Source organism: Cercospora kikuchii, assembly GCF_019650295.1.
Source record: "Cercospora kikuchii DNA, contig_00005, whole genome shotgun sequence".
Classification (NCBI taxonomy): Eukaryota; Fungi; Ascomycota; class Dothideomycetes; order Mycosphaerellales; family Mycosphaerellaceae; genus Cercospora; species Cercospora kikuchii.
The window spans coordinates 269,829-292,518 of NW_025408586.1; the positions used below are offsets into that span (position 1 = coordinate 269,829).

Here is a 22,690-nt window from a genome sequence, read left to right on the forward strand (position 1 = left end):
CTTCGACCACTCACTGCCTGACTTGACACTGACAACAGCGCACCACCACGCCCACTTGAGCAGCACGATGGCGAAACCGTCTTACGACCAGCTCGAAGAGCAACTCAAGGCCGCGCAGGAAAAAGCCGATGCCGCCACGGAGGAAGTTGCTGCTGTGCACGGACATCTCGAAGCCGCTCGTCGTGTGCTGAGAATTCACGACGCCCTTCCAGGTATGATACACAAGACCCCATAACGGAACAGTGCACCTAATCTTGGCCACAGCCCTTCCCAAGGCTACTCTGTTGTTTACGATGAAGGATGTCACCGATGCTGCAGCCGTCTTCGCGGAGCAGCTGGACGGCATCAGCCAGCGTGAGTCCGGCAAAATCGACGAGTTGATCTTTTTCAAGACTATCACGGATGCCTTGGAGACTTCGCTCTGCTGGCCGAATTACCGGATGACGGCCCCGATCTTGCCATCGAGAAAGTCATTGAATGTGCAGAGCAAGAACTTGAGGAACGCTATTGCGGATCTGATTCCATCGGACCACTCAAAAAATACGATTACGTCGCGCTTGCAGCTGTGTGCATTAAGGCCGATGGTCACCGTGTTGACGACCTCAACGAATCATACGACCCGCGGCCCGACATCGATGTATTCGTGGAGTCAAAGACCGACCTGCTCCCTACCGTCGAGAAAATTGTTTATCGCAAGCGTTCGAAGAATGTCAAAGCCCTGCCGGCCGCAACGGTGCGACGTGAAACAGCGAAGGATGCTGGAACGAAGCGTGTTGCCAAAGCTGTCTTCAAGAAGGTCTGGTTCCAACAGACCTTGAAGTTCTTACACGAGTTGGAGCGGAAGAAGATCGCAGAGTTCCTGGTGCCACTAGTTGCCGAGGACGCGTTGCCGGTGGAACTCATGGACATGATATGTGCGTTCTGCTATGATGGGGATTACATTGCGCAGGCACCGTCTATTGCTGCGCAGAATGCGCCAAAGGCCAGTTCCAGAAGATGATGTCGGAAATGGCGAGACTGGTCATGGGAAAGACGTCTTGGGATGGGCAGAATGTTGAGGTGGTACTGTCGTTGACACGATATACATCGCCAAGCGCATCATGCCTGGAGGACGGCGCGAGTAGGTGTTCAATGCCACATTGATGAACAGTGTCTGCCGTGGTTTAGGGCGCTGGTCAACAACACCAAAGGTCTGGACCTTGCGTTACACAGCATACATTTGTGTCACTCGAGCTAGGCAGATTCAGGAATACGCGAACATGACGCGCCATTGCTGCCTGAAGATGTCTTCGTTATTGAGTGTTTATCCTCCGCGTTTGGTCATCTTGATTTGTCTTGCTCTCGCGACCACTAATTGTACTGCTTAAGCCGTCACATTCGATTCAATGTCGAAGCCTACTTACGAAGAGCTCACAGAGTAACTCAGGGAAGCGATCGAGAGAACAAATACAGCGGAGCGAAAGGCCGAGAGTGCTGTGGAGCAGGCGCGCACAGTAGAAGGGCACATCCAAGCCATCTTCCAAAAACTGCAAGCTAGCAACTTGCTTCTCTGTACACATGCAGATCCGAATTCTCGGGCATGAACCATTATACTGACACTCATTCTAGTGCTCCCACGAGCTCCGATGCAGTTCATGCTGAAAGATATTCCCGACCGTGCCCAAGTCTTCGCGAAACAAGTACGCAGCTACGAACAAGAACGCGGTAATTCCATCTGGGCCAACAATAGACGCAAATGTCTCGGCAACCTCGTTATTCTGTCTCAATTTACCCCCGACGGAGTCAGTCCTGCAGTCACCCAAGCCACAATATGGGCATCGCGAGAACTTCGATCCCACTATGACAGTAGCCCAGTGAAAAGGCTAGTCGAGCTGGACCACATTTTACTGGCAGAGCTTTGCACAATGTAGAATCAGAGATGTACCAACGAAACCTACAATCTTCAACTCGACATTGGAGTCCTACTGCAGGTGAGACCAGAACTCTTGCCTAAGTTCAAACGCCGCTTGAAACGACATATGCGAAGGCTAGGCTACCCGCGGGAGATCGCAGGCATGGGACAACTTCTTAGCGAAGGAGCTGCTCTGTTGTTCTTGCGGAAAATCTGGTTCCCGCAGACCTTGAACCTTTTGCGCAGTGTTGGAATGAAAAGGCTCACTGATTTCCTCGTGCCGATGATTGTCAGGCACAAGTTACCGGTGGAGCTCATGGATACGGTTGCTGAATATTATTATGATGCGGGTGTCATCGCCAGGGCGTCGAGTATCGCCAAACCGACTGTGAAGAAATATCGTTCCAGCAGGTGTAAAAATTTGAGTGGAATGAGGGCTGCATCTGGATCAGTAGTAGTTGAACATTCGTTTCGTCGGTTTGAAGCCTCGCCCACTTCAACATAATATTACTTTGATACAACGGTGATTGTTGCCTTGAGTAATGGCTGGTGAAACTGATCAAGTACTGGTCTCAAACCATCCGGTGGCGAACAAAGTGCTGAGCTGGTCTTGGTCTAGGCTCTAGTGTCGCACAGTATCCACTTGTGTTACTCGAGCAAGGCGAACGCAGAAAAACACGAGCATGGCGCGTGGTTGTTGCCTGGAGAAAATTGGTGCCAGCAACATTCCATGTGGGACTACATTTGGCTTTTCTTTGCATAACAAATGACCACAAACGCGAAGACAGTTCAATGGCAGAACTGACTTGCCAACAGCTCAAAGAGCTACTCGATGCAGCGGACAGAAGGACAGATGCTGTCTCCAAAGAGCTGGCAACTGCCAAGGGGCATCTCAAAAATGTCCTCCAGGTGCTCAAAGCTCGCGAAATGCTTCTCAGTATGTGTGGAACACAACTCGAGGAGAACATCATTACTGACTCTGCAATCAGTCCTGCCAATGGCTACTGTGCTATACATCCTGAATGACACCAGAGAACCAGCGAAAATGTTCCAGCGCCGAATGGAAGACGCCCTGCGATACGAATTTGCATGGCCATTCCAAGACGTCGAAGAGAATGATACCGAGATAGATAATCCCAACAGGTACCGCGACACACGTTCAGATGGCGAGCTTTGGTTCAAAGATCGTCAGCAATACTTCGAGCATCTCGCTATCCTGTCTCGACTCGAACCAAGTGGTGTAGCATTCGCAATCGAAAAAGCAATTCTGTGCGCTATGAAGGAATTTGATGGTTATTGGCCCTCCAGAGACAACGGCAATCTTCGAAATATCGACTAATTCACCCTCTAGGTCGTGGGTAGGGAAGTCCGGCGGAACCGCAGCTTGGAATTGGACAAAGACCGTTTGCCGCTTGGGGGTACACGAAAATCTTACACCGGGCTGATCAACGACTGGCCAAGGGACATGGCTGACTGGAGCATTGAGTACTTGATGGAAGTCGTGCAAGGCAAATGCCGGAGAACGAATCCAATTCTGGACGCTCGAATGGAGGAGTTGAAGCACCTTCTAATGCATGAAACCGATCACCAAGCTGTTGTACGAAGAATTTGGTTCCCACTGACTCGGCGACATCTGCGCGAGATCCATCGAAAACGAATCACTGAATTCCTCATGCCGCGTATTGCAGGCGATGTCTTGCCAGTGGAGCTTCAAGATGCAATTTCTGGATTTATTTATGATGCAGACTTTGTTCAACGGGCGCCGATTGTCGCGAATGAGAATGCTCCGACGAGAGGACTGATGGAGGAACGCGGTATGAGTGGTCCATTGGCATAGTCTTGTGGTTGATCGATCACTATGGCTTGACATGGACGAGGAAAAGGGAGTCGCAGGAGATGGCTGTAGTTCGGTAGACGCCATGAAGGCAGAGTAGTAGAAGACAACCTGAAACGGAATGAGTAATCCGAGAGTCTGGAGATGGAGCAGGCACGCTCTCAAGGTGTGGCATAAACCATGAACTAGTTGGTCTCCTGTCAGAGCATTTCTCCGCGATTGGCTCAATGGGGTTTCAGTCGCTCAATAATGCTTTGTTACACAAGCTCCACTTGTGCAACCCACTCTGCGCGAGTACAGGGATACGCGATATCAGCGCGTCGTTGCTGCCTATCCGAGTCTGAGGATATATCAATTTCTTCACGCGGCTTCGACTGTACTTCAAGTCCATCCTTTCCTGGTATACATTCGACTCCCCTGGACCTGAGACTCATGGAGTATCACCCTCAGATCGATGACGAGAAGGCAGAAGCTGCAGACTACGAAGCAGCAGAAGCCGTACGCGAGCAACCTGTCGCGAAGAAACATCTCCAGGAGATTCTCAACGTGCTCAAGACTGGCCGACTACTTCACGGTACGATGCCAAAGTATTTGAGTCCACGCACCTGTTATTGATGAACTGTATAGGACTGCCCGAGGCCACCTTGTCGTTCCTTCTGAGCGTGGCTTCGGAGCCCGCAAAAGACAGGGCGAAGATCGCTGCAGAAGACGCTGCCGAAACGAGAAAGCACCTCAAAGTTGTGCTTGATCTGTTCAGGGCTCGAAACATAATGGTGCACATCAGTACGAGACACGGTGGATATTGGCATCGTACAATCTGACATTCGCGATAGATGTGCCCCTCGGTACCATGTGGTTCATTGAGAAAATGAATTCGCAACCACCGAAGGAAAGCTTAGGAAGGTCGCTTACTGAGGTGGCCATGAAGCAAGAGCATCTCAACAACATTCTCACTCTGCTCACACGACGCAACCTCTTACTAAGTAAGTGGCACGCAGTCATCGAATGTCCACAGGCGCACGAATGCTGACACTTGGTGTGAAGAGCTGCCAGATGCTACCACTCTGTTCATGCTGAAGCACACGCCAAATGCCGTGAACACCATTCATCAACAAATGGACGGCGATGATTACGGGAACGAAGGATACGGAGAGCGCTATTCCGACGACCGCGACGCATACCTCCGTAATCTCGTTCTCATGTCTCGGTTGCCCGGGGGCGCAGACACTGCTTTTGAACTGGCGACCCAGTGCGCAGTGCCCGAGATGTGGGGATACGGTGACACCACATGCAACGGATATCTCCAAAGACTCGATCATTTTGCGCTGGGGATTGTGTGTGAAGAATTCCGTCATGATCCAATGCTTGAGGATGATGGAACTTGCCACCTGAAAAGCTACGTTGACGTGATCCTTCGCGAGCCCCCTTGGGAGGAATTTGCGTGGGACTCTGTCAAAGAACTTATGCAAGAAGTGCAAGGAAATACACGCAGATGGCGCAAGTGGCCAGACGCCCGGCGGGAGGCATTGAAACATCTATTGCACGAACATGACGCTGAATCTGTCGCGAGGAGAGTCTGGTTCTCGTTGACCCTGAGATATTTGTACGCTATTCATCTGAAGCGGGTGGCCAACTTCCTGATACCAAGGATCGCGGGGCATCTACTGCCGGTCGAACTGCAGGATACGATCGCGACCTTCTATTACGACGAAGAATTCTTCTTGGAGGTGCCAATCATAGCGCAGAAAAATGCTCCAACAACGTCTCTCGTCAAAGAAGAGGTGGAGGATCCTGAGAACGTGGATGGTGGACATACCTTGACGGAAGAAAGTGGAAGCGACGATACCGAACTTTGACGGGCATGTGGGATAGCGAATCTTGTGCTGGCGAGGAGCATCTCAGATCAATTATTTGCATCACCAACGAAGACGCTAGGGAGGCAATGTGCGGAGGCCAAACGGCGGCTAATCTCGTCTGTCCTGGAAGGTACCGTACGCATTGCAATCCAAAAACCACTTCTGCGTATCATGTTTGCTCTTGCGACCCAGCCCTGATTTGAAAAGCACGATGCCCTGGGCCAGAGGGATGATGTGGTTTGAGTTGTTTGAAGTCGCCCACCCAAGTGACGAAGTCTCATAGAAGTTCCCGATCCGACATGCCATCATCTTCCTCTCCATTCTCCTTTCCCTCCTCATCCCAATTCGTAATTACGACCCATCGAATCTTCTGCGTAAGCTTCTCCTCCCTATCCTCCGGCAACTTCTTCTCCTCCTTGAACTGTTTCAGTACAACCTCTTCCAACCTCTTCCGTCGCCTCTCCATGTTCTTCCTCAACTCTTTCTCCGTCTTTTCAAAATCTTTTTGAACTTTCTTCTCCTTCCTCTCATCACCAGCCGCCTCTGCAAGTTCATGCTCTTTCCTCAATTTCATGTCGTCGAAGTGCATCACCATTGTCCGCAAATCCTCCACAGCCTTGTCAATCGCTTCCTTAGCTTCTCTGATTTTCGCTTCCTGTTTCTTTGCCGCGCTGCTTCGCTTTCGAATATCCTTCTTGTGCTGTCGCTTCGTCATTCGCTGAGCTCGCGCGGCAGACATCTTGCTCAGGATTGTCTCAGGAAGCACAAGTGCGGGCACATCGAAATCCAGAGGAGCGACATAACCTTGTAAAGCTTCCATCCTTCGCGTACAAGAGTTCTTATCAGACAATAACGAAACGCTCTTCTCATCCGTAGCCTCTTTGTCTTTTTCGCAAACAGCAGCCGCATCAAGTTGAGCCTCCCAATTCAGCGCTGCCAATTTCAATTCACCCTCAGGGAACCCGATTGCCTCCAACATCTCCTTCGTACTACAGACTTCCGCGTGCAATCCCAATGGATGAAACAATTCAGCGTTGGAATTCTTTAAAAAAGTCTTCGACCGGTAATAAGATGTCGCCGCACTGCTCAGTTGCGCTGCGACTTCTATGCCTGTGCCAAGGATCATGGCTTCGACTGGACCAGTGCAGCCAATGGCAAAGCCCACCATATCGACGGCTTCGAAAGCATAATGGGCGACCCAAGATTCGTTCAAGCCATCGATGAAAGAGAGGAAATCGGAGTGGGAGATGCCATGTTGTGCTAGATCAGGTGCGTAGGCTCGGACGAAGGGGCTGTAATACGGGCCTCGGAAGGATCTGGTAGTCTGTGGGATGACAATTGGGAACTGCAGTGCCGGGCGAGATAATTTTGATGAAGTGCCCCGAGAGGAGCAAGATCGCAAAAGTTCGAGTTCATACTCGTCGCTGCGGATGAGACTTTCGAAGGCAGTTCTTTCTTGTTGGTAGGCGTGTTGACTCGGACACTCGGTGTAAGGAGGCGGCGGCTCAGCTGGGAAGGCTGTCCGAGCTTGTATGGTGCCTGAAGTCTGTCCACTGTAGGCAAAGTGAGGCTGAATGTTTGGCATGCTCATTTTCGTGGGAAGAAACGCTGCTTGTAAACTTTGTGAAGCCAGCAGAGCTGCTATCGATGGGGGCGATGTATTCGCAGCATCACACGCTTGCGCATCATAGTCATTTCCCTTCATTTTTCATCGCATGAGGATGAGAGTCTTCGTTAGTATTATAGCAAGTTCAACTGCAACATCGATGGCTGTGTTGGAACGTTGGTCCTCAAGCGAAGACCCAAAAGCCGCGTGGCCATGTAGAGTAAATGCAAAACTTGCAGCTTGTCAAAGCTTGAGCATTGCTTCGCCCTGTAGTCGGTGAGGAACATTGCTGTGAAGTATAGGTCTGGCTGGCCAACGGATCCTCGGTGCAAGCCGATGAGTCCTCGCGTTCCGCGCTCTCCAGGGACGTAGCTCCGCGCTCTCCTCGAGAAGCTTGTTACCGCTTGATTCAGATCCCATTATCGCGAATTGCTGTCTCTCGATAAAGCCGATCGGAATACGTCGACCCGTACTTGCAGCCTGACAGTCGTTGCTGTTAACGAACCCCGGAAAGTGGCTTGAAGACCATCCCAGCGTCTGTACTTGAGCATGATGCATTGCGCGACGGCCCAGCAGGTGAGCAATACTGAGTTCAGAGTCTGATCAGCATCGAAGCATGCCAGACGTAGAGGGAAACGGAAACCGATGCAATGAGCAAGCGTGAGCTGCTGCATTCTTTTGATGGGTCTTCGAATTAGCAGTGTGGAACTGAGACATCTCCACAGAAGCGGCCGAGCCGAGCCTTATTGTCGCAGCGTCCGATGCTCCAGCGCAAAATACAAACAGAAAGTCGGTATACCGAGAGTCTGATGTGGACAATTGCGAGAGCTACATAGTGAAGTCGCGCGGGGCCATTTGTCAGTGACACCATCTTGGAACGGATTGGAACATATACGAGGTGGTCAGACCGGGAACCCCGGATGTGAGGCAGGCGAGTATAAAGCTTACCTCTTCGCAACACTACTCTTGCTAGGACAATTGCTACTGCCAAACTGGATTTCAGTACTCTAGCAGTTTCCTCGCCATGGTGAATTCTCATGCCATCTTGAAAGCTTTGGCTGGCACATATGCCCTCATCAACACGACGACGTAAGTAAGACAAAACAAACCTTCGAATTACCCAAGCCGGATCATATGCTTACCTTGCGCATCGTCAGTCTATACAATGGTGTCCCAGGAAAGGATACCGAGTTCGGCGCAAACCCCGCGGGCCAGTTGATATACACCGAATCGGGCTATGTCTCGGTCGTGATCACAGACGGTGCGCAATCCTCTTCTCACTGCTCGCTGCGAAAGGATTTCTGACGTCTATCCAGCTGCAAACACGACCCTGTCTTTTGCTGGACCTCTTTACATCGATACAGACGTTCCGTCGAACAAAGTACGTTCCAGCTCCCGTATACAGAGCTTGCCTTGCTTAGTACTCATTTTATCTAGATCGCAGGCCAGCTCTTCTATGGTCCCATTGTAGCATCCGATTACCCAGGTCTGATCGGAAGCAAGGAGCACACAAAGTACGATGTCGTGGTCTCCGATGGTAGGATTGGTTTCCCGCATGGTACGAGGATTCTGAGTACGCAAAGCCTCGGGCATAATGGAACGGAGGAGCTTGCTGTCTGGAGAAGTATCGACTAGCGATAGTGAAGTTTGTTGCAGTTTTCTCAGGTCCCTCCTTGTGCAATAGTCACCATATTGTTCGTCATCGTCCTTGTGTACTTGTACACGAGGAACTGGGTGAGGAAAGTTTCGAAGCGGGCCAACGTGGCCAAGGGAGCACTGACAGAACGGTCCTCGGATGTGTCTGCAGCTGATTTACTGAGTTTTACTCTGCAGTGCGTATGTAGATGTTTCTCCTCTGCAACGTCGATCGCCGAACGACTCATGCGAACCATGATGCTGAAGCTTACTTCGAAGCTTGGCAGTCATCCTTGCGGCGGATCAGGCAGAGACTGTAAGCGCGCTCTGCCGCGGGGACATTTTATTCTGCTTGACATCTGCCAAGAAACCAGTGCTTCAGAAGATGTCCATGTGAGCAGTGTATTCCAGCACCGCCGAGTCATCGCGGTGGACAATAGCAATTCCGAGAGACCCTTTGGCGGGGACGGCCAGATCGGTTCTATGCACGAGCCGGGTATAATGAGACGTCAGTGGCCGGGACAAGGAACAGAACTGCGGATGTCCCAGGGAGCCTTGAAAGCGTAAGGCCAACGTGATCTCGTGGGGTTAGTACAAGATGTAAGGGCCACGGACTCTTTTCTGTTTGCCTTTCCAGTCTCCAAATGGAGCCTTGTGTTCAGTATGCGTCGACGAACATTAAGCCCGATTGAAGTGCGAAGCCGAAGTGATGTGAAGGAGACGAAGGCAAAGAAAGCAGGACGAGTGAGGTGTCGAAGCGATCTGTACAGTCAGCCCAGCCGAGCGCGGGATCTCGCCAAAGTCACCGTGTAAGTCCCACTTCTCCACCGTGGCTTCCACATTCTTCTCTCTCCGTCTACCTCCACTCCACCACTGACGTTCTCGCAATACAGCATCACCGCCGTCGCCATGGAAGCCCGAATCGATCGCGATCAGTACCTCCAACAACTCAAATCCTCTTCTCGCCTGCCGCAGCAGACCTGGTACGAATGGTTCTGGGGACTGAAGCCGAAAGGTGGTCCGGCCAATCCGACCGACGCCGCGAGTAACGAAGCTGTGAAGAATGCGTTCGTGCAGATGCTCGATCAGACGGAGCCGCCGGCTGTATTCAAACCGAGTGAGGTGGCTCTGCAGTTGAATGATGAGCAGTTGGCGGAGCTGGGATACGAGAAGTGGGAGGAAGTGCTGCCTGCTGTGTACGAGTTGGCTTTTGAGATGAGGGAATTCGGAGACTGTGAGATTTTGAGAAAGGGACAGGTCTTGCCTGAGAGTGCGACAATTGCGGATCTGGATGGGCCAATTCGAATCAGGAGGGTTGTTATGTGAAGCTGTGGATTTGCAAAAGAAGGAAGAACAAAACATACACCACGCCATGGCAGATATGATGGAGCAGCATCGGCAGCATACTGTTGGAGGCAAATGCCAAAGCTGTGCCGAAATCCCTGGCTACAGAAAATAGCAAGAATCCGCGACATTCAACATGCTATGCTAGCACTCTGTGAGTCCTGCTTTCAAAAGACTTATGTCGGAACCACGCCAATCCAGGTGGAATCTTGGGGAGAGCAGCAGCCCATCGAGGAGGCAACGGCAGCATGAGGATGGCCTATCATAATATCCTACGGGCCTGGTCGATATATCAAGCGCAACGGAGCCATGGAGGCTGGAGCCTACCTTTTCAGCCGTCAGCTGTGTTCTGGGCGTTCTTGCTCGTCGATGAGCGGTGCATCATGAACATCATGCTTATTCTGCGGCATTTGGATCATGCCTGCAGTGAAAGACGCTGTGTCGCGCGACATTCGACATGTAACCTGCAGTCTACACGTCCAGACTACATCCACATGACTGGTGCGGGGCAAATCCGCGACGCGATACCTCAAGCATCGCCTAGAATGGCCAACTCTCAACACGCTAATGAAGCTCAGAAACAATTTCTCTCAACCTCATCTTCACCCAAATCACGTACGATTCCATCAACACGACATGACTAGCATCAAATCCTGTTCCTAGGCGAACGTCTTCAATCAATAGCTGCCACCATGGGCACGGCCACCATAGTCCAGGACGGTGTGGCAAATACATCACAACCAAAAGCCTCGGATCGCAACGATGTTCATGCACTACCCGAAACCTCAAGCGAAGTGTCTCTCGGCGATGAGGCACGTGAGTATGATGCATCCCTAGAACACAAAGTTCTTCGCAAGATCGATCTCTTCCTGATGCCTGCTATGGTCATCGGCTATGGACTCGTTTACTACGATAAAGCAATTCTCGGCAGTGCAGCACTGTTCGGTATGACAACCGACCTCAGCCTTGCTGTCACCGACAGAAGCACGATACCACCTACAGTCGATACCTCGCGACTATCATGGGCCACGTCGGTCTTCTACTTTGGCCAACTCGTCGGCTCCTACCCGATGACCTACCTTCTCCAAAGACTCAACCTACGCTGGACACTTGGACCAATGGTCATGGTGTGGGCTGTGGTCTGCGCCGCTACAGCAGGTGTCACATCTTGGCAAGGCCTCATCGTCATTCGCTTCTTCCTTGGCTTTACTGAGTCTATCGTGCCGACATCCTTCATGATCATCGTCTCTGGCTACTACACGCAACGCGAACAAGCTTTGCGCCAGTCTTGGTGGTTCTCTGGCACAGGCTGGTTCACTGTCATCGGTAGTGCACTCAACTACGGCTTTGCTCAAATTCAAGGGGGAGCTCTCACGCCATGGCAATACATCTATGTCCTCGCGGGAGGGCTCACTTTTCTCTTCGGCATCTGGTGCTTCTTCCTCCCAGATTCTCCGCATACAGCCTGGTACCTGACCCCGGCTGAACGAATTGTCGCCGTCGAACGTCTGCGAAAGGGGCAGACCGGCACCCGCCATCTCACTCATGGCATCAAGAAATCCCAGATCAAGGAATCTCTCCTTGATCCCAAAGTCTGGCTTGTTTCCCTCATCATGGCCTCAGCATACACTGTCAATGGCGCCGTTTCTGGTTTCGGTCCTCTCATCGTCTCCACGTTTGGCTACACACCTCTCGAATCAATCCTCTTTCAGTTTCCTCTGGGTGCAATCTGCGCCGTTGGTATCCCTTTGGCCGGCTACCTTGCCTCGCGCTTCAAAAACATTCGAATCATTCTTCTCTTACTCTGCACCCTCCCTGTCATCGCTGGCTTTATCACCATCTGGCAATCCTCCTGGGGCGTTCGACCCGTTGCGCCTGTGGTGGGATACTCACTCATCGGCTTCTTCGGGCCCGTGGTCAGCTTGACTGTAACACTCGGCGCCGGCAACGTCGCAGGAGAGACAAAGAAGAGTTTCATGGCGAGTGCTGTCTTTGTGGCATACTGTATCGGAAATATTGTTGGACCACAGATGATTCGAAGTCAGACGAAGGCGCAGCATTATCCTGAGTTGTGGGCGGGGTTGATCGGATGCTATGGAGTCACAATTCTGGCGGCTCTCACCTTATATTGGGTGCTATGGAAGGAGAATCGAAGAAGGGATCAATTGGGACTGGATGATGAGAAGGAGAAGGAGAGGTTGGGTTTCAGGGATTTGACGGATAAGGAGAATTTGCACTTTAGGTATGTTCTGTAGGCTGCTGGGACAATTTGTGAAAATGCAAGTATCTCGCTATCTTCAAATACGGCAGGCTGCCCATTTCGTGGTCTTTGACACGGGAATGCTCTGGCGATAGCAGGTCCTGAGCATGAGTATGATCGGCAGCAGAACCCTTTCGTTATGAAGCACTGGAGCATCACTGGTTCATGCTCCTGAGAGCCACCCTGCGGGCTTGCACACGTGTTTGCTGTAAGGCTTGGTATTTGTTGCTTAACAGCAGCCAACGGTCATCATACCATGTCTTTGTTCGCGTTACTTTCACGCTCACTTTGGTCAGTCAAAAATGCCAAGACTCACCTCTACTTTACTTTGAACTTCGCGCGTTCCAAATTCAACTCTTCTTCCTTTCACCATTCACCCTCGGCGAACATCGCAGCGGCGCCAACGTCGCAAGCGACTAGAAGGACTGAGTATCATGAGAGACTTCACTTCTTCCGACCTCCACGAAAAGCCAACCAAGCCTGCCGTCATGCCGCGAAGAACGGGCCAGCGACGCCTATTCAAGTACCCGACGCGGCCCTCCGCACAAGCTTCGTGCCATCGTAAGAGGTGCTCATAGCTAGTAGATGGTGCTAGTTATCGAAGATACTCAGCCTCACTACGTGAACTTAGTGCATCCTCTTCTAAGCTACGTCGAGCTCTCGTTCTCAGTTATCTCGTATATTTGCAAGTCTACGTACAAGGCTAGAAAGGGCTTTTCAATGCGATCTCCCCTTGCTCTCATCCTGAGTTAACCCTCGTCCTTGCCCGAAGAGCTTATGCTACGCCGTTGAACGCAAGCCTGTTTGGGCTTCCTGACACATCCGTAATCACATCTTTCGTGGAGAGGTCGATAATGCGGTTACACAGCTCAGCACCGCTTCGCTCTCCTTCCAAAGCAAGCAAGTACGCTCCGAGTCCAGCGACATGAGGCGCTGCCATGCTCGTCCCACTAATGGTGTTAGTAGCATCGATGCCCCCCTTCCAAGCGGACAGGACATCGACACCTGGAGCATGGATATCAATCCCTGCTCCATAGTTAGAGAAGCCAGCTCGGGCGTCTTTCGCGTCCGTAGCTCCAACGGAGCACACCACCGGGACATTAGCAGGTGCCATGAACTCTACAGGAATGTTGAAGTTGCCCGCTGCCACTGACACGAAAACTCCGGCGTTGACAAGCGCAGCGGCAGCTTCTTCGAGTAAGTTGGTACCGCCAAAGATAGTCACCGCACCTAGAGACATGCTGACTACTGATTTGCCGAAACGACTTTTGGACGTAACGTCGTTGAGAATCCAGTCCAGACCAAGGACAATGTTGGAGAGTGGCCCGCCTCCGGTTTGATCGATCACTTTGACGTCGACGATGGATGCATTTTTTGCAACACCGTACTGGGTACCAGCGGCAGTGCCGGCACAATGGGTACCATGGCCGTTAAGGTCAGTGTTGGGCTCATTTGCGATAGCGCTGAAGCCAAAAGAGACGCTGATAGTCGTCAGCTCCCGAAAATCGCGAGTGCTGGGAGAGGCAAGCATAGATGGTGACTTACCGACCACCGAAGTCGATGTGTTCGGCATTGATGCCCGTATCAATCACATAAACGAATGTGTCTGATCCAGCCGAATCATCGAACCTATACGTCGAGCTGCCTGGCGTGCGGCTAGAGATCCTTCCAAGTCCATATGGTGCATTCTCCTGTGACACGATGGCATCAATTTCGACACGCTGATCTTGCTGCAGGCCTTCAATGGAGTCCAAGGCCAAGATTGAATCTGCGAGCTGCTTGGAGCCTTCAAGGGTGAACCCGTTCAGATTGCCAATGTGGAACTCCTTCTCTGGCTTGAACTCGTCAAGACCAAGCACATCGGCGACCTGCGCTAGGACGCTGGAGAAGTCGGAGCCGCTCTTGGTCTTCACGAGCCATTTTTCCGGGATGAGCTGGTTGGCTTGACGTCGAGCCAGTGAAGAGAGGTGTGGTGCAGCAAAGGCGACTGGGAGAAGGCCGAGAAGCTGGAAGAGTCTGTACATTTCGCTTGCTTGGGACTGGGGGAAGCACGATGAGTGAATGTATGTGTGGACGACTGAGTGACTGAGAGAGTGTGGATTCGAGGACAACGCTATAGCTTTTATACACGTTCAACGATCCGGCGTTACCATCGTTCTTGCCCTCCTTGCGGTATTTCCAGGCACAACTTGCTGCTTGTCTAGTCTCTCATGATACGAGGTGGTATAGCAATGCCCAGCATATTTTCTAGAAACTTGTTGATCAATGTCACCCAATTCAGCGGCAGATCTCTCTAGCTGTTCACCATTCGAGTCAAATGCTGTGACGTGACCTTGGTGGACGTTGCAGGAAAACATGTGCCGTAGCAATCCGGGTAGTCAAGATGCATTAGCGCTATGCAAGGCGAAGTCTGAAGAGCGAAGCTCTTAGGATGTTCCCTTGGCACCTTCGTACAAATGCGGAGAGTCACTCTAGCATTGTCGATCGCTATTCCATATTTGGCAGTTGGAATTGTAACACCGGAGTAGCTTCTACCAAAACAAAATTACCAACGCTCGAGCTTGTCCATGATCTACAGAGTCACAGCCAAGAGTCCTCCGTTCGTGCTGCACATGTATCTCCTGCATAACTTGGCGGCTATATAGACCGAGTGAAGCCGGATACGAAGACTTCAGCGAACAATAGCAGCGCACTTAATCAGGCCCTAAGCAGCGTTGCGGAGCTATGTCGGCAAGCGCTCTAGCTATTGATAGACGCGTGCAACTCAGTCGGCGGGTCCATCATCTCCCAGTCTGTGTGCAAGGCTGTTTCGACGCCAGGATCTCGAGAGCAAGGCTCGCTTTCCTCTGTGCTTGGGTGGGTAGTGCTCGTGGCTCTTGTTATGCTGGTGGCTGATAACATTGTTTCAAAGAGTATATGAATGGCCATTGGATGGCTCTGCTGAGCCATATGCAGGACTGAGAATATGCCTGCGTCGGTCATGGGCTCAACAGGTTTATTCAATAGCTGGGATGACTACGCTAAAGAGGTTGGCTGGGCCATGTTTTAACAATCAAACACACACGGCGCCATTTGGTATGCCTCCGATATCGCGCCAGAGGCGAACAGCAGTGAACAATAAGCGCTCGCGATACTGGCGGAAGCTATGTTCCCCAAGATGCCCTCCATTCGTGTTCGAGCAGCGCGAAGCGCATCATTTCCCAATAGCGACAACTTCCCACCCGCATTTGCCATCTCTGCCCTGGCGAACAAATGCAAGATCCTCGTATAACAGACAAGCACCTTGATTGAACTCCGTGGCCAAGACTCAAATCCGATGCAAATCAGCCGTCCGGAATGCCCACCTCATAGCCTCTTTAATCGTCTCCGTCCCGTAGCCTTCGCTTTAAACCCCCGGAAGAGTGATGATACCCATTCTAGCAGCTCTGTGATGTGTCATGGATGCCGACCGATAGATTGGATATGGTATCTCGATTGGGATGTGCTCTGCTTGGGTGTCTCGGGCATGCAAACAGATTACAATGCATAGGGGAGATTCGCTGGCCATGCGCATCATCCGCTCTCTGGCACTCTCGACTGTGGCTTGAATAGCTGCGGTATTGAGTTCTGAAGACCCGATATGTTAAGCTGTATAGCGCAAAAGAAGTCATCATCTTTACTTGGCTCGATCGCGCGATAGCTACTTCGGGGAGATTGCAAGGGTACCCAACACCTTGAGAAGCGACTGGAAGGACTGAGAATTACGAGCGATGCCGCCGGTTCGCCTTTCGCGATGAATCACCAAGATCTTGCGACACCTCGCGAAGGATGAACCGGCGACGTCTCTCCAAGGACCCAACCCGACCTTCCGCACAAGCTTTGTGCTATCGTGAGAGGTGTTGGCGACTGGCGCAGAGCACCATCATGTGAGCAATGCGTCGCGATAGTTGCATTCCAAGCGAGCTGAAGTTTTGCACGCACGAAGGTCGGAGATGACCGCGCTCCGGATGCAAGTGGTTGCTCGTCAGCCCTGTCTGGACCGCGACCTTATACGTGTTTGACCTCGCGCAAGTGAAGTCACGCATGGAATCAGAGGATACCGTGGCACTGGAGACCTTTTCCGCTGCCAATGGGGAGCTCGAAGCCGGTTTTCGGTGCTGGATTACGACCGCATCCAGTCTGCTGGTAGAGCACGCTCGGGGAATGCGACCTCATACATGCACCACGTCCGTGTGTGGGATGAGAGGACTGGCGACACGACACTCGGGAACGTCTTCTTCAGCATGCTCGCACGAGCCAGGTGCCATCTCTTCAATGACCATCAACGACCTGCGGACATCGAACACTCGATGCGCCCCCGACAGCCTTCGTGAGGGCGGCGTTTGACGCCACAACCCAACAACCGCGAACAATCGAGGCGATACACGATGTTCACCGCCGTAGGTTACCAGAACGACATCAGCCAGTCCGAAAATTCGCCCGACGATTCGACGACTGCGACCATTTGAATCGACATATGACCTTCGAAGCCCAGGACAATCCCGCCGACACATCTTACTGGACTGTGCTGGGATCATGTACTCGTAGGCCTTTCATCTATTCGAGAAGCTGCGTCCGGGCACTTCGAGTCACGGATGTGGAGGAAAACACTACTAGCGGCCACAGGTTGGGGCATCAGGGGTCAATCAAACTGTCTCACAGGTGTCACCTTCGTTGGTCGCGGTAGCGGATAAGGGTAGACCGAGCAAAACTGTTTAGACACTCGTAAGCCCTGTTCTATCGACTCAATCAACCTTCAGTCGGGAGATCGGGGTGGTGCATCTTTTCATGGGACAACGACGATTCACTTTGGAAGCGCAACGTTCGGCGGCGCAATTCTAACCCTCTGCGGCATATGACGTAAAGGCATTGGACAAATCTATGCCACCAGACTGTTGTGTTACGGTCCGGGAAACGACACGACTTGGTTTCTGGCAACGCGAAGGAGAAAAGCCGACAGAGGTCGGCATCGATACAACGCAAATTGCCTAAATAGTACGGCCAGATCGCTAGCAGCTTAGCATTGCAGAGAGTGGGCCGAGACTGACTTGAAGAAGAATGTCGATGGAGGTGGGAGAAGCCGCGGCGGTTCCAAATCAGCGACTTCTTGTCCCACTGCCGAGAATGATGTGAAAGAGCTTGGGCCAGCTGCGACGCCCATGCTTGCTTGCCAGCTGCAGGGCGGTAATGGTCAGCCGGCAATTTCACTTCAATCAGGAACAGCAGATCAATGTTTCACGGCTGTTAATGGTGAACAAAATGACGGGAAGGTCAACGAGTAGCAAAGCACGGGCTTCGAGACCATTGCGCCTCACCCCAGACACTGGATCACTAAAATCGCTCTGTTTCGAGCTGCTCGCAGCGCCGCTAAGCACCAACCTGTAATTCGCCTAAACTGATGCCCGTCAGCTGGTACCAGGCACACGGACGACTTGCTGTGGAGTACTTCTGTCGCTCTACCGCATCTCCACTCCGGCGTCTTCGATGTGTCAGCCGAACTGGAGTTGGAAATCCAGCCAGATATACTATTCCACATCTAACATCAGCGCAGGTTCGCACTTTTGTCAGAGACAGGTACTCTTGCATAGAGGAAGTCTTTGCTAAAGAGAACGTAGAGCGATATCTGCGATAGCTAATATTGAATAGAAGGCATTGAATAATCCTCGACGTGCGCAAATTCACTAATCCTGCAAGCGCAGTTTGTCCTCCACCTTGTCTTCAAACATCTGCTCCGATGCGACACTAATAAGGAATAGCTACTCTCGAACAGGGAGGCTGCAGCGAAAGAGAAAGTCTTGTCACTTCATTGTTCCAACCCTACAAGTCGTCCGCGACAGTCAAGTACAGCGCATTCGAGCGGATGGCGTTGGTACGCTCGGCCTTGTACAGATAGCAGCCTGGCGCCGTCGGGGCAGTGAGCTGCACGCTGCCGTCGGCACCGGCTGGAGACCCAGTGCCCAACGTGGCACCTGATGCTGGGATTGTCGCGCCATTGTTGGGATTTCCCGCCAAGATGGTCACAGTGATTGTCTCTCCTGGTCTGACGACCGCGACTGCGGGGGAGAGACTGAGGAAGACACGATTGGGTGCGAAAGCGTCGAATGCCCAAAGTCCCTCATCGCCGTTGAAACTTTGTTCTTGGCAACCTCCTCTGGAAGTGAAGACCCGGTTTCTTAACACACCCCAGAATTGGTTCCCAGTTTGTGTTGTCGCGGATATGCTAGTTATAAAGAAGTCTTGGAAAGTAGTGCTATAAGAGCCATCATAGCCAAAGCCTTCCTGCCTCCCGGCGGCATCAATTTGCGTGGTGAGCGTACCTCCTGGTGCGGGGTTGGCGTTGTTGTTTGTTCCGTCGCACAAGTGCGTTCCACCCGAGGGGGTGGTGATGTTGCGGGGTCCGGCAACGATGCAGCCGTCAAAGATGTTGCCTTCAGAACCGCCTTCGATACGGAAGTATCCGTTTGTTTCTCCGGGGGGCGCGACGTTCGAGCATGTGACGGATGCTGCTGTTGTATAGGTGGATACGGGGACACCGCATGTTCGAGGGCCTCCTGCGAAAGTAGTGGTGGTGACCGTGGTGGTTTGGCAGTCAGTTGAAGTTGGAGTTGGGTCAGTGACAGTGGTAGTGGTTGTTGTTGTCTGCGATGAGTCAGTTAGCAATCGAGAAGCGCGCAACGTGTCGCAGTGGGTCAACTCACCCCTGGAGCGAGAGTATTGGTCGAGGTGACGGTAGTAGTCACTGACACAGTGCTTGTCGCAGTGGAGGTTTTCGTCTTGGTCGTTCCAAGCAAGCAAGAGCATGCACTGCTGATTTTGGATGTGAATGGTTTACCGCTACCGCATCCTGCTCCAAGGACAGAAGGAACGTTCACCATGGGTACAGCTCTCTTTTTGAGGCCAGGCTCAGCTCCTCGCACGATGTAGTCAACTGAGGTGGTGAAGGTTCCTGGGACAGTAGAGGTCGTAGTGGCGCAAATAGGGGATTCTGTCACTGCTGGTGGGGTGGATGTGACCGTAGAGGTAGATGTGACAGTTGGTGGGGTTGGTGTCTCATCCACCTTGGTCGTGGTGGTGATTGTAGTTGTAGAAGATGACGTGGTGGTTTTGGTGACTGTAGCCGTGTACTTGATGTACTTGCTACAGACAGAAGATGCAATCTTCGCCGCGGGTCGATTCAGACGAATCTTGGAGAAACATTGATCTGTGAACATTAGCAGACGTCGACGTTCATTGAAGACGAAGAGCATCACTCACCCGCTGGACACGACGGCTTCTTGCCATAGCCATAGCCAGCCGGGGTTTGAGGCTCAGGGGCGGCCAAACCCTGGTCGAAGAGCAAGGCGATGCTCGCGATAGTTGCCAATATCTGCATTCTTACTCACGACTTCTTGTTGCGTAGTTGCAGGCCACTGGAGAACCAGGGGTTGGGACCTTCTTATGCGCTCGTGGGCGAACGAGCATACTGGCAATTTTGGTCTGGGCCTGCCGCCTACACATGGTCCAGATCCACACCCACTAGTCAGAAGTATTGCACGTCTCACATGTGGCACCCACTCACAATGTGGGCTGCGAGACTAACACCCTGAATTCTTGCACTGTATTCGCTGCTTGCAGTTCGTGAGCCGTGTCAGGCCATGCGAGCTCTGGTTCAGGACAAGTTCCAAAGCAAATGTGCTGTGCTATGCCTGCTGCGATCCGAGCGAACGGTTGAGTTTGCGACCCATGGTGAAATATTTCGCTTTATCCCGTGTCTTGAAAGAATCGCATAAACTATAAGCATGACCTTGCCGGATCGAGACGGCTTCAGCTAGCCACAGTGCAGCACAATAACATTTGACCTTCGAATTCCGGGAAGGCCTGTGGAGAGAGTTCTGGGTAGCGGAAACAATGATTCTGGAGCGGCCGAGTCGTCCAATGTTCCAAGCCACGACATGGTAGATGCGTGGCCCTAGATTGAAGCTGTTCCAATTGGCTCCACTTTATGCTTGTCGCTGGGCGCCTGATGATGTTGGGTGATGACTTCGATGGATGTTGCAATGTTGTGTCATATAAGCAGCTGGCTTGTTGGGGCAAGCAACGCTCAACAGAATGGCTTACGAAAAGCATGATTGTGCGCGTAAGACTGATAATCTGTATCAGCACCGAGTTGGCAACCGTGGAGCCTTAGCTTTTATAGTTCATTCGTTCCAGCAGCTTGCTCCTCATGGTGTCACGCTAGTGTTGGTTGTAGCCAAGCCTCAGGCGCTAAGACTGTAGCTTGTGATGAGCGCCTCGGTAGCACCAAAGCACACACCTCTGGCCAAGGCGGATACAGAAAGTTCTGCCGCGCGAGTTGTCGACCACGTGTACAACGCAGACGACTCCTGAAAGGTGATTGAAGGGTTACATAAGGTGACGTTCATCTGTCCGACAACCTTCAGTGCTCTTGGTACAGTAATCGGCGCCGGAGCATGGCCTTATCGACTTTGTGTCGGTGAAGGAGGCTAAAGTCAGGCTGATAGAGAGGGCACTGGGTAGTGGGCTAGAGTCTAAATAATGTGAGGCTGGTGATGGAATGCTGGATAAACCAGTTCGGCCACTGGGTCAGAACTATATGTTCTTCGTCCTGTCTCAATCACCAAACATCTTACGTAGTCCAGTGTCATCATCCTCATAATCTTTCTTCCAATTACTTCTCGGAAGCTCAAATGTTTCTGACATTCGAGCATAGCTTATTCCACCAAGCTGCCCAATTGGTCTCAGTACTTCAAGATCAATATGACTACCTTTGGTATCAATTGCATCAGCTCTGACCCAGAAGTTGACTCCTTCAATAATCGCCAGCTTGCCATGCGCACCGACTGGATCTGTCGATGTTTTGAAATCCACCACTTCGCTAAGCTTCCCTTCGACAGAGAAGACTGATTCTTGCACATGCGAAGGCTTAACCATCGTGGAAGGAGCCTGGTGCAGACCCGCAAGATCCCATTCCGAGACACCACGAGGTGCATCTATAGAGGCAGCATTTACAGCCTCGATCATGTGCTCAGAAACGGTGTTGATAGTGCACTCTCCGGTTTCTTGCAAGTTCCTTAACGTGTCTTTCGACGCACTGCCTCTTCCAGAGAATCCGATGGTGAAAACAGGAGGGTCGTGGTCGACTACTTGAAAATAGCTGAACGGGGCCAGGTTAGGCTCGCCCTCCTTCGACAACGTGCTAATGAAGCCAATTGGACGGGGCACGATACCAGAGATAAGGAGCGAGTAGTTATGAAACATTGGTCGATCTTTGGCAAAAGGATCGATCTCGACGTGCTTTGCACGCAGCGAAATACCATTGTCATTGGCACCGCCTCCATATTTCCACTCAGGTTCCGGAGGCGTCGTGACAGAGATTGGTTGAGCCGGCTTCCAATTTGGCTTGACTCCAACTGAGCCCTTTAAAGAGCTGAAATCTGCTACCAAGGGGGCGACGCCGCTTTGCAATCGTTTCGCGATGAATGCAGGATGTCGCGATTGAGACTGACACACCCTCCTATTGGGTGAATCAGCTAACAAGATTTTGCACCGATGAGTGGAGCATACCGAATGGGAAGCGACATTCTCTGTAACATGCGTCGCTCTATTGACTAGCGGCTTGGACTTTCGCAGACTGGCAGCTCCAACATTTCCTGTTGTCCAGCTATCAGCCTTTATGCATTTGAGACACCACGCCGAGCTGAATAATCGATTGTTGGCATTGGGTGCCAGCGCCAAGAGCGATGCGACTGAGGCAATTCCTAGGCCACCCGTGCAACATCTATCACCAGCGACATGCGTACCACGTTTCGTGGCAGTATGTGGTGTCGCTCTTCCTGCTGACTACCACGTTGTATCGGTATTCATGCTGTCGACTTCATGAGCAATATGAAGAGAAAAAAGGTTGTTGTACCAATTTCGCGACGCTGACATGACGTTCGGCATTGAAAGCCGTGCTTGAAGGTGCTAGGCGGCAAAAAACTTATCTCCATCGCAACAGACTACCCTCATAATTTCCGACATGGTTACTACTATAGTGCACGATTTGATCGAACTTCGATCCCATAGACCTGTGCCTACACTCCTGCAGCTATTTATTTCTACATGGAGGTTTCGAATCTGATTCTAGAGTTGCATGAAAGTGAAACGATTTGCATGCACTGGTCCTGGAACTAGGCCGGCATGGCTTTCGGCATTGAAAGCCGTGGTTGAAGTGCCAGCCTACCAGGCGGCGATACTATAACTTAAT

At 51.8% G+C, this 22,690-nt stretch overlaps 11 protein-coding genes across 11 annotated transcripts; 7 read left to right on the forward strand and 4 right to left on the reverse strand.

Annotated features, from left to right (window-relative positions):
• Window positions 1-67: 67 nt before the first annotated feature.
• On the forward strand, window positions 68-1,000 carry CKM354_000789800 (uncharacterized protein; the record flags this gene model as incomplete). The annotated part of the gene is made up of 3 exons (XM_044803259.1): window positions 68-212; window positions 265-354; window positions 393-1,000. The coding sequence occupies 3 exons, from the start codon at window positions 68-70 to the stop codon at window positions 998-1,000; spliced, it is 843 nt and encodes a 280-aa protein (XP_044659194.1).
• Window positions 1,001-1,100: 100 nt separating this feature from the next.
• On the forward strand, window positions 1,101-1,910 carry CKM354_000789900 (uncharacterized protein; the record flags this gene model as incomplete). Its single annotated transcript, XM_044803260.1, has 3 exons — window positions 1,101-1,120; window positions 1,427-1,551; window positions 1,609-1,910. 3 exons carry the CDS (start codon window positions 1,101-1,103, stop codon window positions 1,908-1,910), a joined length of 447 nt encoding a protein of 148 aa, XP_044659195.1.
• Window positions 1,911-2,683: 773 nt separating this feature from the next.
• On the forward strand, window positions 2,684-3,230 carry CKM354_000790000 (uncharacterized protein; the record flags this gene model as incomplete). Its single annotated transcript, XM_044803261.1, has 2 exons — window positions 2,684-2,828; window positions 2,881-3,230. The coding sequence occupies 2 exons, from the start codon at window positions 2,684-2,686 to the stop codon at window positions 3,228-3,230; spliced, it is 495 nt and encodes a 164-aa protein (XP_044659196.1).
• A 927-nt stretch (window positions 3,231-4,157) lies between these two features.
• On the forward strand, window positions 4,158-5,581 carry CKM354_000790100 (uncharacterized protein; the record flags this gene model as incomplete). Its single annotated transcript, XM_044803262.1, has 4 exons — window positions 4,158-4,299; window positions 4,353-4,508; window positions 4,559-4,708; window positions 4,770-5,581. The coding sequence occupies 4 exons, from the start codon at window positions 4,158-4,160 to the stop codon at window positions 5,579-5,581; spliced, it is 1,260 nt and encodes a 419-aa protein (XP_044659197.1).
• A 277-nt stretch (window positions 5,582-5,858) lies between these two features.
• On the reverse strand, window positions 5,859-7,172 carry CKM354_000790200 (uncharacterized protein; the record flags this gene model as incomplete). Its single annotated transcript, XM_044803263.1, has 1 exon — window positions 5,859-7,172. One exon carries the CDS (start codon window positions 7,170-7,172, stop codon window positions 5,859-5,861), a length of 1,314 nt encoding a protein of 437 aa, XP_044659198.1.
• A 1,039-nt stretch (window positions 7,173-8,211) lies between these two features.
• On the forward strand, window positions 8,212-8,822 carry CKM354_000790300 (uncharacterized protein; the record flags this gene model as incomplete). Its single annotated transcript, XM_044803264.1, has 4 exons — window positions 8,212-8,276; window positions 8,345-8,448; window positions 8,504-8,568; window positions 8,625-8,822. 4 exons carry the CDS (start codon window positions 8,212-8,214, stop codon window positions 8,820-8,822), a joined length of 432 nt encoding a protein of 143 aa, XP_044659199.1.
• A 909-nt stretch (window positions 8,823-9,731) lies between these two features.
• On the forward strand, window positions 9,732-10,148 carry CKM354_000790400 (uncharacterized protein; the record flags this gene model as incomplete). The annotated part of the gene is made up of 1 exon (XM_044803265.1): window positions 9,732-10,148. The coding sequence occupies one exon, from the start codon at window positions 9,732-9,734 to the stop codon at window positions 10,146-10,148; it is 417 nt and encodes a 138-aa protein (XP_044659200.1).
• A 710-nt stretch (window positions 10,149-10,858) lies between these two features.
• CKM354_000790500 (uncharacterized protein) lies at window positions 10,859-12,421 on the forward strand (the record flags this gene model as incomplete). Its single annotated transcript, XM_044803266.1, has 1 exon — window positions 10,859-12,421. The coding sequence occupies one exon, from the start codon at window positions 10,859-10,861 to the stop codon at window positions 12,419-12,421; it is 1,563 nt and encodes a 520-aa protein (XP_044659201.1).
• A 780-nt stretch (window positions 12,422-13,201) lies between these two features.
• Window positions 13,202-14,450, reverse strand: CKM354_000790600 (uncharacterized protein; the record flags this gene model as incomplete). The annotated part of the gene is made up of 2 exons (XM_044803267.1): window positions 13,202-13,907; window positions 13,972-14,450. 2 exons carry the CDS (start codon window positions 14,448-14,450, stop codon window positions 13,202-13,204), a joined length of 1,185 nt encoding a protein of 394 aa, XP_044659202.1.
• Window positions 14,451-18,261: 3,811 nt separating this feature from the next.
• CKM354_000790700 (uncharacterized protein) lies at window positions 18,262-19,816 on the reverse strand (the record flags this gene model as incomplete). The annotated part of the gene is made up of 3 exons (XM_044803268.1): window positions 18,262-19,083; window positions 19,143-19,645; window positions 19,699-19,816. 3 exons carry the CDS (start codon window positions 19,814-19,816, stop codon window positions 18,262-18,264), a joined length of 1,443 nt encoding a protein of 480 aa, XP_044659203.1.
• Window positions 19,817-21,054: 1,238 nt separating this feature from the next.
• CKM354_000790800 (uncharacterized protein) lies at window positions 21,055-22,025 on the reverse strand (the record flags this gene model as incomplete). Its single annotated transcript, XM_044803269.1, has 2 exons — window positions 21,055-21,958; window positions 22,009-22,025. 2 exons carry the CDS (start codon window positions 22,023-22,025, stop codon window positions 21,055-21,057), a joined length of 921 nt encoding a protein of 306 aa, XP_044659204.1.
• Window positions 22,026-22,690: the final 665 nt, after the last annotated feature.